The following is a 16,634-nucleotide window of genomic DNA, read 5'->3' on the forward strand; positions in this document are numbered from 1 at the left end:
CGGAAGCAGTCTGCATTTCAGGTTTTTGGATTACTATCTTTGGGACAGATAACCGATTTGTTGGTGTCGTTGTAGGATTTCAGTATGCACAAAAAATTAAGCGTGAATGTACATACATATATTCTTTGGAAAGTACAAGGAACGCATTTTATAGAATTTTCAGTTTCTTATCGGCAACCTTGAAAGGAAGCTGCCGCAATTAACTTCGCCTTATTTGTGGAAACATATGTATGTATGGTGCATATGTAACTTTTGAAATGCCTCTTAAGTGCAACATGGAATGAATGGAAGATTAATGATGAAGTATCTTAACAGCCTAAATGATTAAGTATTTTAACAACCTACACCAATGCGTATTTTTTTGTGAAGGTCAATTCGCGTGCCAAGTTAACGTATGTATATACTATATAAAGTTTCGGTTAAGAAGTTGTAAAGAGACCAACACACCATATGGCTGTATACTTCTCACAAATTCCAGTCGGATTTATATATGTACATATGTAACCGCAACGATCCGAATTTAGAACTGGCCAAGGCAACATTTTGTAAGCTGTTACAACAACAAATTCTCATAAGTGGAAAATGTGGCACCACTCATAAATCACTTTTAGTTTTTTTAGTTAGGTAAGGCTGGGTTTGGCAGACTTCTCTTGCCAAGAGTCGATGCTAACAGAGGTTCAGACAGGCAGATTTCTCTAATAACCTAGCCATATATGACTTTAAATAATCCCGATCTTTTAAAAAATCGAGACAGCCTTTCCAATGAGACGGTGCCTAAGCTGTACAGCGCCTCGAAGAAATGATTCCCCAAATTGTGAAGGACTTTCGTTTTTAATGCGAAAGATGAGAAAAGGAAGTAGATAAACTTCTTTTAAAAAACTTTGAATGCTGATTTTTTTTTTTTTAATATTTCTTCTAAAGAAAAACAGTGGCTGGTTGAAAATGTTACCAAATTATCTTAATTTCATTTGAAAACCTGAAAGTTCTGGCTATCCGAATTCATCTGCTGAAAAGTTCCGAAAACAAATTGCTAACAGCCTTTTGTTTTCTCCCTTTATTAGTTCTCCCCTCCAAATGGCAAAATAGTTCACTAATGCACGGTGGTCTTAAAATAGTCTTAAGATTTATAAAAGTGTGCCTAAAATCGGCTTTTGCAGCCTTTTTCTACATCATTTGTGTGTTCAAAATCCATCGAGATCAAAATCGTAGCTGATCCTTTTTTCGAGATATTCACATTTTTATATTTTACTTTTTAAACGCAATAATGCTTGTTTTACTAATACTTATTATTTTAACAATTCGGTATAATTCACCGTAGCGATTGCTAAATTTCAACAGCAGTCATCGAATGGGGATTCCACCTACAACACATCTAATCACTTATTCCAGGGGTATAATTTATAGTCCAAAACGGTATTAAAAATTTCGCAAGCAAATTAGGCAATAAAATATCGTAGGAGATGCAAGAGAAAAGGCATTATTTTAACAAAAAAATGTATTAATAACTTTTTTAATTTCCCAGAAAACTATACCAAATTTAATTAGCACCTGGGATTAGGCATTTTGTGATGCATCATAAACATTTAGATAACAAAGGCTAAACAAATAAGCCAAGGGGATTTTCTAAAATATTTTTCGCGATTCGTCAGCAAACTCAGACACTAATTTCTAAGTTGCTGAGAAAAAAGGTCGACGTGTGTGCTTGCAAGTATGTATGTAAATAAACACAAGTTATTTGCAACTAGATGATACCTTTCGACAGCATCTCAAGTGAGACACATTATGAGTGCGCTGTTGAAGTGTTTTCTTTAGACGGAATCGTACTATTGAGTAACATTTTTTTCGTTGTTTATTTTTTCGCACTCACCTTACTTAGAACAATCGTCACATCGTCGCTCTTCAGACGCGCAATCATAATCGATGCAATTGAGAGAATATAATCACCAGCCATTGTAACCTGTAAAATCACAAACAAAAATAACGAATCAAAAAATTTAAATTATTCTTTTTTTTTATATACATTTACTCATTCATAATCGACGAGTGATGGATGCTATTGAAAATCTGAAGTACTTTACATTTAGCACGACCTGAATAACTTCCGTAAATAATTGACTAAATGATGAATATATTTTTATTTTGCTAGTCATCACAGTAAATCATAAATCAATTACTGTATATTTTAAATAAAGCGGCAGAAAAGTGTAAAGTGCTCTGGTCTAGAGGCACCCTTTTTACCATAACAACAACTTCAAATACCTTATTCGTTTCATTTTTTTTCAAGTACCAAATACATATGTACATATGTACGTAAGTATGTGTATGCAGCAAACAATTTTGTAGTAAAAATTGTGATTTCTGGAAACTATTTACTTAACAGGCTAGTAGACAGGCCAGCGGGTAGTGAAGACACCAGTCATCGGTGTTACTGCGAATACTCATACATATACGCATATATATTGTTTATTTACTTTGATGCAATAAGGATCTTATCAGACCGACTTTGAAGTTCTTTAAACCAAATGCATTTTAAATTAGTTGAAAATATATGAAATAGGAAAAGTCAATTGAGGGCTTCGCCATGTTAAATAAATGAGTTCGTTGCTGGTAAAATAGTGAGAATTTCATTTAGTCAGCATTGAAAATAAAGTAGTTTATAAATTACTTCCAAATTAATTAAATTTCCTGCAGGGAAACTACACAAACCTATTACTGCAATATTAGTTAATTTAAATTCTTCATAACTTCTTGGCTTCAAAATACCACAAATTTGTAACTAATTACTTAAATAACTTCTTTACGTACATGCATATATGTATACATATGTCTATGTACGGTATGTACGTACGACGTACGTGCACTAACTCATGTCAATGATTAGCAAGCGAGTTGAACACCTCTGTTGACTGCTGTATGCTGTCTGCTGCTTGTCAACCATTCAGCTACCGCTGTCGCACCTTGTCTGCTCGTAGCTAATTCGATCGGTTTGGTCATTTACACGCATTGCGTAATTTTGCGATTTTGCCATGCAAAGTGTAAACTTACCGTCTTTTTGAAAATGTTTTTGTCCCTTTGTTGCTTTTTTTTGCGTTTTCGTTTAACATTTTGCACTTAATAGTTATTTTTATGGTTTTTTTTTTATATAACTGTATCGAATCTAAGTTCAAAATTCATTTGACTTCTTGTTTGATTTTAAAATTGCGGAATACATTTGAGTTTATGTTTTTGAAGGTGGATGGGCGATATTATTTAGCATGGGCTAGTGCTGACATGTAATTGTTTGTGATATATAAAAAAAATTTGACCAAAGCCATTTGAGTAACAATCTTTCGTCGCCGTGAAGAAACGAAATGAAATGGAACAAAATGAAATGGAACGAAATGAAATGAAATGAAATTGAACGGAAGGAAATTAAATGGAACGAAGTGAATTGACATGGAACGAAATGAGATGAAACGGAACGAAATAAAATGAAATGGAACGAAATGAAATAAAATGGAACGCAAAGAAATGAAGTGAAATAAAATTAAATGATTTAGCATGGAATGAAACGGAAATATAAAGGAATGGCATGGAACGAAATGGGAACGGGAGGAAATAGCATAAAATTAAATTAAAATAATTTCAATTAAATTAAATTAATTTCAATAAAATTAAAATGGAATGGAGATGAATTGCAATGGAATGCCATGGTATGCGAAGGAAATTATAAGATATATAAAGTGTAGAATTAAACGAAATCGAAGGCGATGGAAAAGTATAAGATAAAAGAAATGCAATGAAATTAACTGAAACAAAAAGAAATGAAATTAAATGGAACGAAATTCAAAACAGTATAAAAAGTTTAAAGAAAACAAAGAGGGGAATGAAGTGGAACGAAATGAAATGGAAATAAAATAATGTATACCCTTAAGAGAACGGAGAAGAGCGCAGTGTAAAAAAGAGAACTTCAATAAAGAGTATATCGTTGCCTTAATATAGAAAGGCCCTATCTGACATCGTCGCTGATTTACAAAAAGTCGTAACTAACTAAAAATTGAAAATTTACGTTTTAATTGATTATGATGCATTTGATCGAATTATGTGGCCTCACATCGTTTTATGCAATAAAAGATTTTAGTTAGTTACGGCTTTGTGCATTTCAGCGACGATGTGAGATAGGGCCTTTCTATATTAAGGCAACGATATATGACCGAAAAAAATTTCAATGAAGCCGAATAAAACAGAAAAACATGAACCGAGGTAATGGGGATGAGTTAACCACATGACAGCTAGATGCATTGTTCACATTTCGGAGACCCAGACTGAATTCAGACATTGTTCAGCATTTTAACAGAAAGCTTGCCCTTTTTTCCATAGCAAAAATATGCCAAAAATTAAATGGGTGTCTGCATTAACCTTTATTCAAAAACAGTACAATTTAGGTGTGGAACAGGACACCATACAATTTGTCTAAAACAAGGACAAATCCTGGAAAATTAGGTCGCCTGGCAGCCCTACTCTAAAATAAAATAAAAATATATAAAGAAGGAATGCCGGAAAGACATTAAAGACGTTCTTCAAAATACAAAAAATTCTACGTACCAAATGAAGACAACCATGAAAATTTCAAAATTTTAAGCAAATAGATTATTATAGATTAATTTTTTTTAATCGCAAAACTGTTACCAGGTTTTGACTTTGATCAGTTATAACTCTATGAATTTAAAGTTATTTATATAAATTCATAAACTCGCTGAGTTATAGCTGAGCAAAAAAAATTTTGTCCAATTTTTGTGATTTAAAAAAAATCAAACCATGCCAGCGATCCCTAATTTTTTTTTATTTTGAAATTTTCGTGGGTGTCTTTATTTTGCACATAAAATTGATTATATTCGGAGAACTGTTGAATCCCACATACATACATATGTATCTATATCCAATAGGGTGCTGTATACCTCAGAATACGGCATTAAAGAAAACAAAGCCACTGCTTGAGTGAGAACGATGTTATAACCAGTACGATGATAACTAATTAGTGCAAGACCAGAGCAGGGCAAGGTTGGTAGTCATCTCTAGTAGTAATTATTTATATCAAATTTTTCATCTTGTATCCTTTGGATACTACTAATTTGAGTATTTAATATGCCAGCTAACTCGAAAAACTATGTAAAATTCTTTTATAGTGTGAAAAAGGCACTTTATTACAACTTAAAACAGCATGCATTTTCAATTTATTAATTTATTTGGTACTCTGCTGGTAGCTACATATCTTCCGCATGGCAAGAAAATCCTTGTAAATATTCATTAAAAATTACCTAACAGCAAGCGCCGCAATGTGCCAACAAGGTGGTCAACTTTTCAACTCACCAAGCTGGGGCAAGTTTACGACCATAAACACACCCTCCGTTTGATGTGCAGGCCTGCACATGAGATCAATATCGAATGCCACTAGCACACACCATGCATTACCAAATTTCGTAATCGCTCGCAATTGCACTGACATGNTGACACTTGGCAAATTTTGATGTCACAACCAAAAGCGACGCAGAGCAAATAACCAAAACAAGTCCAAAGTAAATTACGATTTAGAAAAATTGCTGGGTTGCAAAGTGACTGCAATTATGGAGTATTAAACAATTATTTAGGTGAATAATAGCATTTTGATTGACAGCAGTTATCGAAAGTGTCAGAACAATTGTAAGGCAATCGAAATTTAATTGTTTCTTAATTTATATGTTATAGTTGTTGAATCTAATAAATGCAGTTGTTTCTCGTGGCTTTTCAGCGCCAATTTGTATGGGAGATTTTTTCGACTATGCGCGTATACCACAGAAGAATTCTACGTATAATTCCAAGAAAATTTGCCGAAGAAACCATGGGTCTAAAATAGGGTGGTACCAAATTTTCATGTGAAAAAATAAAGTCGCAATTTGTGTGCTCTAACCCCTAAGAATCTTCTATACCAAAAAAAAATATACCCCTATTTTTTTTTTAAATCAAAAAATATTTAGAGGTCGCTCAAAGCATTCAAAATGTTCCATGTATTTTATATGGGGGAAAAAAAAAAACAATTTTTCGTAGCAATGGTATAGAGTCGTCAAAAATCAATATTTTTCGATCAGAAAGCTCTCGTTTCTCTGCATGAGATTCCCAACAATAATACCCAATTGTTTATTTAACTATTTTTTCATGGTAACTACAATTTTTAGATCCGCCAAAAACTCCCAAAAACCCCAAAAATGCAATGAGGGAACCTATAAAAAATTTATAGTATTAAAAAATGGTTAAACAAACAATTGGGTATTACTATTGAAAGTTTGCTAAAGAGAAGCTGAGCCTTCCGATCGAAAGATATTCATTTTCAAGAATTCTATACCATTTTAACGAAAGGTTGCTTTTTTCCATATAAAATACATGGAAACCGAGCGCTTCCAGCGCCATATAAATATTTTTTGATTTCAAAATAAAAAAATGGGGGTATAGTTCTTCTCGATATAGAACAATCCTAGGGAGTGATAGCATTAAAATTCCGACTTTACTCTTTTTGGACCACCCTAGTCTAAAGTCAACTTGGAGTTTGTCAAATTGCGAAAATAGGTTTCTTAGTATTTAGCAAAATTTAGGCAAGTAAGCTTTGAATTTTTCCACCTACGAAGTTAAATTTTTACTACGGTGACCATCCGTCCTGACCAGGCAACTAATTTATTTTATACGGAACGCCAAATGTTCTGTATTTCTTTTAATGTCCTGTATTTGTCCGGTATTCGGGGTTCGGTATTTCGACGCCTTAAAAGCTCATTAAAATGGCATGCCTATGAACCAGTCTGAATACCTGTGTTTCGAATCGAGGAGCACATACAGCGAAAAAAAAATATGTATTCTACATTTTAGCAAGGTTCGGCTATTTTTCTTTTGTTTATTTAATATTCATTATTTTTTCTAAGCAAAGCTCTTTTCCTAACAAAAACCATATAAATCGAAATTTCCGACTTTGCAAAAACTATGAGAATTAATTCTGCAAATTTTCACCAAAATTTTAAACTTTATAATCAAAACAATAAGGAAAAAAATTCGTTGTAGTTTTGTAGCTCATTAAAATTTAGTATAATAAAGTGCAAGTGCAACGTACTGCTCATTTTCTTCCCTATCAAGAAATTGTCTAACATACTTAATTTTTATGAAAAAATGCGTAACACCGTCGACAAAAAAAAAATTAACGGTAACTCCTAACTACTTATAACTTGCGCTTTATCGTACTAAAATTTAAGGCAGCTTTTATAAAAAATTTTTTGGAGTAAAAATCTCGAGAAAATATCGAGCCCTAACCGCCAAAATAACGTAAGCGACATTTTTTTCAAAAATTTCTTTTTAATGCAGAAATATTCCTAGAGCATCTAGATTCATTTCTGCATCAAAGAGAAAATTTTGAAAAAAATGTCGCTTACGTTATTTTGGCGGTTAAGGCTCGATATATCCTACAAATTCGTGATGTTACTAAATAATTAAAAGTTAACATTTTACAAAATCTCTCGATTTTAGACTGAATCACTTTTTTTTATCAATACATCGATATTTAGTTTAAAAAAAAAATAATTATAATGTCCGTTTGTATTGTTTCTCGTTTTCAGTGCTTTTTTGGGCATTTTGTTAATTACGACATTAAGCGAAGTAAAAATCACCATGATGAGCCACTGTGAGACTTGGGAGATTGTCGAGGATATAACCATACAGAACAGATTATTGACTAAGGACTACTCCAGCCTATCAGCGCGTGCGAACTAGTGAATATAGTTTTCGTTCTAAAACTTGGAGCACATCTAAGCTAACTTTTCACGTCCAATCTGTTTAACTTTCTTTGTTCGCAAAACTTTCGAGACCGTTCTTGACACGCAATCGACGGCGATTGCATGTCTCAGGCACAGCATGTATATCCACAAGGACAATTTACTCAAAAGGCGATTCATGAAGTAGTTAGAACAGTTGAAAGATCGCTCTAATTTATGCCAGTATAGTATGTGAGCTCTCCTTGACATACAAGAAGACTCTAGCAGGCCCTGTACAGAATCTGTCCACAAATCCTTAGGCCGCAGACACGCCAATGCCGGCTGAGCGGCAAATGTCAGAAAATTAAAACATATGAAATACTATTTAAGTGGTCACACAATGAGCGACCTTGGGGGGCGACCTGAACTACATATGTATGTACAAGGAAATGTATCCCTACAATCTTCAGAGATCGGGTCATAGGTGACACATGGCTTCAGGCTGCTTAAAGGCGCCTTGTACTTAAGTTGAATACTCAAAATTTTCTGGACTAACTCAGCGATTAGAAAAGCTTAACACTCTTTCAAAATAGGGAGTTATTCACAAAAATATTCGACCTTCGCATAACAAATAAAATTGTTTCTTAAACTAACAAAGCAACTAAGTTCAGCATTCAGTCTACTCATTTTTCATATCTTCTTATATTATGAGCAAACGCTACTACATACATACATACATACATACGTAGCTTTTATTTGATCAATGACCTTGACTACAGTCGTCCATACAATGCTGTGCAAAAAGTAAACACCCTACATTTTTGCAAAATAAATAGGTAAATAATCACTGACATTAGCATCTCACCTTTTTGTGATTCCATAGCGCATTCACGCTTGGCTTGCCGCGTCGAAAATCCGATTGATCGATGACATCGTCATGCACCAGACTTGCCGAGTGGACCATTTCGGAGAAGAGCGCAATAAATCTTTGTTTGTTTAGCAAATTACTAAAAGGAAAAAAATTTATTAATTAAAAATAAAAGATAAAAGATATATTTGCAAAAAATTGTATATTACAAGTAGGAAGCTGGAAGGGGAAATGCATGAGCGGCAACGAATTCAATAAAATATTTTTGGTTTAATTAGCACCGTTATGCTTAGGCCAACATATGTATGTATATGTAAGCGAAATCGCGTAATACAATTGGCCAAAATGCGTATAGAAGGGCATCGAAGCAAATACTACGCGCGCGCGATAACAAAGAGACAAAATAAAAACTAAGCCGCTGCTGTGCGGCGGACGCCTAACCTTCCACAACCACCTTCAATAAACGTTATTATAGCCGGATTTATTGCTCGGTGTGCAATTTGCGCAATGTTGCATACAATGTATGCTTTTGTGTGTTTATGTATTAGGTACAAGCAAACAAACTACCAACAAAGCAAATAGAAAACGTTGTTCATCATCATCATCATCATCATCAGCATAAACACCACTGCCACAGATCACTCATACGCCCCGTGCGCCCATTTAAACTAATGAATTTTTACGACGCGCCTTGCTGATGATAACCACGACGGAATGTGTGTGTGTGTGTGAGTGGGGGGGGTCGTTTGCAAAAACTCACTTACAAACCTAAAGACGCGATGCAAAAATAAATTTAGATATTTTTTCCTAAAATTAACCGAATTTGCAAAAAAAAATAGCAACCACTCACTTTACATACAAACATACATATATTGTGCGAAATTGTTTGTGTAAGTGCATTTCAATGAAATTTTGTACTCTGTTAAGCGAAGCGTATTTTAATTATTTTATTATTCTCATTTAAGCAACATTAATTGACTATATTTTCATTCAATTTGTTCCGCTCTACTATGCCACACAAAAACTATGAATTGCATTTTGCAAAAAACTTACCTTGATTCCTTATTTAAGTGGTAGTTTATCGCTCTGGCCATCAGCATAGTAACCATTGGCCGCAACGCTTTGCCCTGGCCATCGAAGTAGTACGAAGCGATTTTATCGAGTTCAGACTGACTCGTGCCCTGCCGCAGGAGCTATATATGAGAGGAAAAGGAAAATAAGTCGAAATATTAAAAAGTTTACATACATACATACAGGTATATCGTCACCTATGGGTGAAAAGGTTCCAAATCCATTTTTTTTTTTTAATTTTTCAGGAGAGTCGCAAAATCGATATAGTTTCGTATTAAAATAGAGGACTTGGCACCTTTTCACCTTTAGGTAGTAAGGTAAGAGTAGTACATACAACTACAAAGCGAAAATAATAAGAGTACCATAGTGTTTGTCGTAACTATATGACACTCACAAATTGACAAGATTTTACCATTTATTTCATTATTTTTTAATTTTAGTAATTTTTCATAAAAGTATAATTTATTCTTTAGTCAAGCCTTATAAGTCAAAGCTTCAGTGTTTGTGCAATATTACAAAAAAAAAAAAAATCAAAAAAAAAAACTTCGTAAAAATTTCGAGCTTCTTAGAAAGATCCGTTAAATCCATTAAATTTTAGTATAATAATTGATTTCTGGCAATTTTTGTTTGCTGAAAGTGTTGCTCCTTTTCTCCATATAAAAAAATGTATAGAAGAAAATGACTGGCATCGTCAACAAAAAAAAAAACTGCCATAAATCAAGGGCAAGTCTCAGCTGTTTCAAGCTTGCACCCTATTATACTAAAACCTAACGGGCTATAAAACTATTTACTAAAATTTTTTCTAAAAAATCTAGTTTAAAATTTCGAAATTTTTACGAAGGTTTGTTGATTTTTTGTTTACTATTGCACAAACACAGAAACTTTGATATACATGGTTTTTGCTAAAGAATAAACTTAAATAAACTTAAAATTAAAAACAGTGAAATAAATACATACCTACTTTTTTTTAAAAAATAACTACAATTAAAAAATAATAAAATAAATAGTCAAACCTCGTCAATTTGTGACTGTCATACAGTTATGATAAGCACTATACTTAATTAAAAATTGTGCTCATGTGTCTTAGCTAAGTATTAAAACAATCTAATGGCTACAATAAAATATACCATTTTTAGTCAGAGGCACCAAAAATTTAATAGTTAACAATTTAATTTAATTCTCCTTTTCAGCTGTTCTTAAAACTTTAAGTGTTTGCAACTATTTTTGTTTAGTTTAACTGCGATTTGAAGGCTGTGGTGTACATACATACAAAATAAGCAACCAACCAAAATGCAAATTTCCGAGATAAAAATAAACTCAGTTTACAGTTTACTCATCCATTTGTGGTGTTTATCACATATAATATTTAGCAAAATTCCCACAGCGTCATACCGCCTTTATCAAAGCAGCGATTTCAAAAAAAAAAAAAAATCACTCATCTAAATTCTGGTAACGTCTTATGTCGCAGCGTTTGTATACCGTCGCCACTTAAACAGGTGCACACATGAATTTTTATCCCACTTTATTTGTATCTGCTAATGTATGCTCAACGGTTTACATATGTGTTAAACAAAATGTACATATGTACATACATTAGAGTGGTCAAAAAAAAAATTTGCCACAGAAAAATATGGCTATTTATAAACTAAATATACAACTCAAAAACATGAAGTTTTGAGTTGTGCCGCTTTTGCAGAGGACCATCGATATGTAGTGCTGTGCGTTGGTTAAACGCTTACGCGCAAAGCTCATTTAACAGATTCCCTGCCAGTGGGAAAATGTAAGGTATAGTAATCGAAAAAATAATCTGAAAAACAACACTTTTCACATTCGAAAATACACTTTTTCCCCCAAGGCGATGTCCTTGGAAAAGTGGGGCATTCAATTTTGCATTACCTAGTATCGAGAAATGAATGGAATTTAATATGAAATTTTTGGGACTTTTTGAATAAATACATTAGAATGCTGATTATATAATAAAAAGTAATTAGATGTAAAACTCATAAGAAATACATTCGATTATTTATCACGCATGGAATGTATTACTACTTTTATCACTAGGTTATGTAGCAACTCTGATGCATTGCCAAGTATGCATAACTGAGCATTTACTGTAGTGCGACCAGATTACCGCTTGCAGTTTTGAAGTTCTGTACATCGTAGGTCAGCTATTCGTGCGAATTGCAAGTGCATTTTACTCTTGATTATTCCGAGTGGTCAGTTTATTGTCTCGGCTTCGGATTCATCAAGGAACGATCCAACTTTAATGAACTTTCTCGTATATGTTCCCATAAACGGGGACGGCCCAGACGGTAAGATGTCTATTGACCGCAATAATTTGATAGGCAGCGTTCTAAGATATTAACTCTAAAAATTGCACATCAATGAAAATATGTATTTATGTAAATAAAATCAACGAGGCTATTGATGTTGGCTAATCAATTACAGGCTAACTTAATATTCACGCACGCCCACAATTTACTGTCAAAAATTTCTCAGGCACATACAACTTGTATGGGACCAACCGAAATTGAACGGCCTGCGTATGAAGCTAACTCAATTTCCAAATTTTTGCTCTGCGAGACATTTTGATTTGACGTTTCGCTCAATGAAATCAATCAATGTTATGCTATGTTCTAACAGCAGCTCCATTCGTAATTCAATGTTCAAAAATGAAGTACGCCATATAAAATTCGAGAATGAATATTCTCATTTCAATTATTCGATCAAAGCAAAGGAATTGCAGACAATGGGTTTCCAGAATTTAACACGATCCGGTGCATACTGTCTAGCATGGTGCATAGATAGCATAAATAGCATAATTGGATAATTTTGTTGTTGTTTGAACACATGAAACAACAACAAACAAGCTATTTGTGCCATCTATGCACCATGCTAGACAGTATGCACCGGATCATGAATACCCCTATTGTAAATTCGTATATTTTCAATACACGCAACTACTTCGAGAAATGACAAACGCATAATCGTAGTACTGGTTGCTACCAGTGTTGCCACTTATACGAAATCAGTATAATTATACAAAGGTATGTATAATTTTTATATAAAATATTTTAATCTCTACCTTTGTATAAATTGAGTCATCGTAACAATTGGTTCATATTTTAGTAGAAGTTATGTTCATCAAGAAAAGTTAAAAGAATTTCAAGAATACTTCAATTTTGCAATTCAAAAAGTTTTGAGACCCACCAAAAGGTGTAGGCGTTGCGAGCAATCTGCAGCAATACGTCCCTACATGCGACTGCAGGCTTTTGCCGACAGGATTTATTCCGCAAACCTTTGATGAACCTTATACCTTGTATACCTTAATTTCATGAAATACTCGATGTGTCTTCTGAAAAAGTTGAATATAATTTTTCAATCAGGTCGTCCATTGCTTTACAAATTAAAGCCATGTGTAACAAACTTTTGAAAACGGTTATGTCCAACTATTGGATAATGCAAATTTTTAAACCTAGTGACAAGGATTTGGATCACGGAAATTTCGAAGAGTTTCTTAATTTGTCTCAAGTACATATATAATAGTGTAGCAGTCGACTTTAGCGACGCACTTTTCAACATTTTGGGCCCTCATTATGCGGAAGCTTTGCATCTGGCTCGCTTTAACAGAATTTTAAATTTTGCAGATCTACATTTGGATCCTAGTTTAAATGTCGAGTCTTGTTGGAAGAAAATTTTAATTCCTTAGAGCAATGCGGGTTTGCAGCCTCATTTGTTCAAATAAAGTTAAAAAATAAAGCTTGTATAAATTTTGTATAATCTCAAAACTTTTGTTTATAATATACTTTGAAATTATACGATTTAAGTAAATTTTTCATTTTGCTGGTAGCAACACTGGTTGCCTACCCTCAAAAGGCATATTTTAAAGCTTCCAAAAAGTGATGTCAAGGGATAATATTTAGAAAATATATAAAGACATTTGAAGGGAACAAATTAATTTGGCCGATTGATTTTCCATAGACATAAAAAAAAATCTGCATGCATTTTTTTAATGTACAGAAATGTGTAGACATGTAAATAGAATAAACTAACTTTGTACGTACGCTTATTACCTTACAAACACAAAAGCCTTTACATACTTTAAGCCATTTACGGAAATATAATTTACCTATTTCACACCTAATTAGGCGCAATGCTAAGCGACCGTCCATAAAAAAAATTTTTATATAATTCGTCATTTCCTTTTATCGTTCGCTTCATAGATGCATTAGAACACACACATAACACTTATGCCTTTATGCGTATATATGTATGTATGTATTTACTCGTAGTTATAAACTTACGTCTCTGACATCATCGTAGAAATATTTCAGATCATCATCGAGTATGATGTAAGGTTCGATTTGTATATCTCGCACGGGCCCTGCCGGTTGTTGTGTATGCACCGAACTGTATTGACGACAACTCCCTGTCAGTGTTGTGGAATTAGGGCTATTATTATTATTTACATTTGAGCTGCTTGTGGTTGTTGTGCTACTACTACTGCTGTTGCAGGCGGTATTTGTGTTTTGCTGAAATTAGATAAAAAAATAAAAAGTTACCAACAGGTGTTTAAAAAATTTAAAAAGTTTCGAAAAAAGATAAAAAATGCAATTAATTTTTCCTTACGTACGAATGTAGAATTTTATTTTCCATTTCGATTCGATAATGTCCTAGACATACTTATATGGATGTAAATATGTATACTAGGGTGGCCTAAAACACACACAAGAAAATCAGAACTTTAGAACTTTTCTGCAACTTATTCAATAACTAGATTTTGACTTTTTAAATAGGTGGCAACCCTGTCCAGACACCTCAAAAATATTCTATATGTTCAAACTAAGGATTTTTTAACATTCTTTCGTTCGACGCACATATTTTAATACTTCATATATACATAACTTTTGTATAACTCGATTACATTGCACTTTACAAACCGGTGGCAACCCTCTTCAAAATATTTTTAAGCTAAAGCGTTGTTCGACCAATATTGTCATTTTTGAAAATCGAATGAACTAGATGAACCTAAATATTACAAGAAGTGATTTCAGAAAAAAACAAATCGCAATTTTGAATTCAGAGTCCTCAAATTTACTAATACCGATTTCGTTTCTTCCGAAAAATGCAACCCTCTCTTTGCCATCTACGCACAAACACTAAGAAGAGGGCGATGAGAAGGCAACATCTTTTGTAGAAACGAAATCGCCATAAGAAAAAAGTTTCTATATGTATCTGCCATAATTCTATTTTTCTCACATTTTTCGAAAAAGGGAAGCACTGTGTGGCGGCACAATTAAATTTTAACCAACTTGAATAAAAAATAGGAGCCTTTTTATTTTCAGAATTCTTCAGTTCTGGGTGGTGGATTTAGAAAAATTTGGACCACCCTAATGTCTGTACATAAATATTTGCCTACTACATGCCTACAAGTATTTGTGTTAAAAACCATGTAGGCAAATATTCAGTTACGTATGGAACACACTCAAGTACGAAAATTACTTTAATTTACAGTAAAAGGGAAAAGGTTACATTTAGCCCTTTTTCAAATCTTACAAAATTGCGTTAACAAACGAATTAGCAACACGCCAAGCCTTAAATTTACGAGCTTAAAAGTCGCATTCGCTGATTAAGAAATAGCACATAATTTTCACAAAACTATTTTGAAGAAAAAATCTACGAGTTTTGCAGACAAAATACTTAAAAATGAGCATTAAAACAAACAAACACAGACACACACACAGGCTAAAAGCGTGCCATAATTTCAGTTGTGGCACAACACCTTTGTTGTTGTTCTCTTTGTAATACAAATGAAGTTGCAATTTATGGCGAGCGGCACAAACACCAACAACAAAAACACCAATGACACAGAGAGCGTATGCCACTAAAGTGTTTACAAATTAAGGAAATTAGTGTGGTACGGCGAGATTAATAAGTGGAAAATTGCAGCCTATGATGTGTCGTCGCAGCGGTTAGTGGGTTGGCAATTCGATCCACCTTCACTTTGCGGTACGATTCACGCATAGCACAGGTGAACAAAGAGGCCATTGAGAGTCACATAGATACATTATTAGTTTGATCTTTGCCACTAATAGCATAAATTTGTTGCTTACATATGTACATTAGACTGCATCACCAAAAAAAAGTTACGGTTTTTCCACCGGGATTATAAAAGATTTTCTCCAAAATATTTGGGAAAAATACTAAGATTTACGTGAGCTGGACCGATTATAAAATACCCCTAAAAATGTAGTGTCTTATGAACAAAAATTATTTCTTAAAGAAATTTTTTAAAAAATAAATCAACTTTTAACTTTTTTCAAAGATTGATTTACGAAAAACTTGAAAACTGGGCTAAAACTATTCTGATTTAAACTTATGACGTCCCAGTAGAAAAGTATTTTCTCACTCTTTATTTCTCTGCAAAAAAAAAATCATTCGGGTACCAATTTTATTTTTATTTTTTTTTTTCATATACCAACACATCTAAATTCAACTTGGAATAATGCTCGTTCATTCTACCTTTCNCTTGGAATAATGCTCGTTCATTCTACCTTTCTCTTTCATCCTTTGAATAAGTTTATTAGAAAAGAAATAAAAAGGGCGAGAAAATACCTTTCCAATGATATCTCACAAGTCTAAATAGGAGTAGTTTAGGTTCAGTTATTCAAGTTTTTCTTATACCAGTCTTTGAAAAAAGTTAAAAAAAAACAGCATCAAAAATCTCAATATTTCTATTCAATTGAAAATTTTTTCAAATTTTTTTTTAATATTTTTGTTCAAATTTTTGAAAATTTAGCCGTTTTGTCACTTGAGGGGATTTAAAAAAAAATCTTTATGAAAATATTTTTTTTCATAAAATGCTCCATTTTTGGAGATATTTTCAAATCGGTCTAGTTCACGTAAATCTTAATATTTTTCCGAAATATTTTGGTGGACGCCTTAAAATA

General features: G+C 33.1%; 1 protein-coding gene across 1 annotated transcript in view; it reads right to left on the reverse strand.

The window, feature by feature from the left end:
• Positions 1-1,867: 1,867 nt before the first annotated feature.
• qless (decaprenyl diphosphate synthase subunit 1 qless) overlaps positions 1,868-16,634 on the reverse strand; it is a gene marked incomplete at its 3' end in the record, with an annotated part of 48,624 nt that continues 33,857 nt past the window's right edge. The window contains exons 3-6 of the mRNA XM_017621981.1: positions 13,989-14,216; positions 9,667-9,806; positions 8,611-8,752; positions 1,868-1,957 (exon numbers count right to left, since the gene is read on the reverse strand). Coding sequence (XP_017477470.1) covers positions 1,868-1,957; positions 8,611-8,752; positions 9,667-9,806; positions 13,989-14,216 — 600 coding nt within the window. The remainder of the gene's footprint in view (positions 1,958-8,610; positions 8,753-9,666; positions 9,807-13,988; positions 14,217-16,634) is intronic.

The sequence above is a fragment of the Rhagoletis zephyria genome, unplaced genomic scaffold (assembly GCF_001687245.7).
Source record: "Rhagoletis zephyria isolate East Lansing unplaced genomic scaffold, Rhagoletis_zephyria_1.1 Rzeph_scaffold_02660, whole genome shotgun sequence".
Classification (NCBI taxonomy): Eukaryota; Metazoa; Arthropoda; class Insecta; order Diptera; family Tephritidae; genus Rhagoletis; species Rhagoletis zephyria.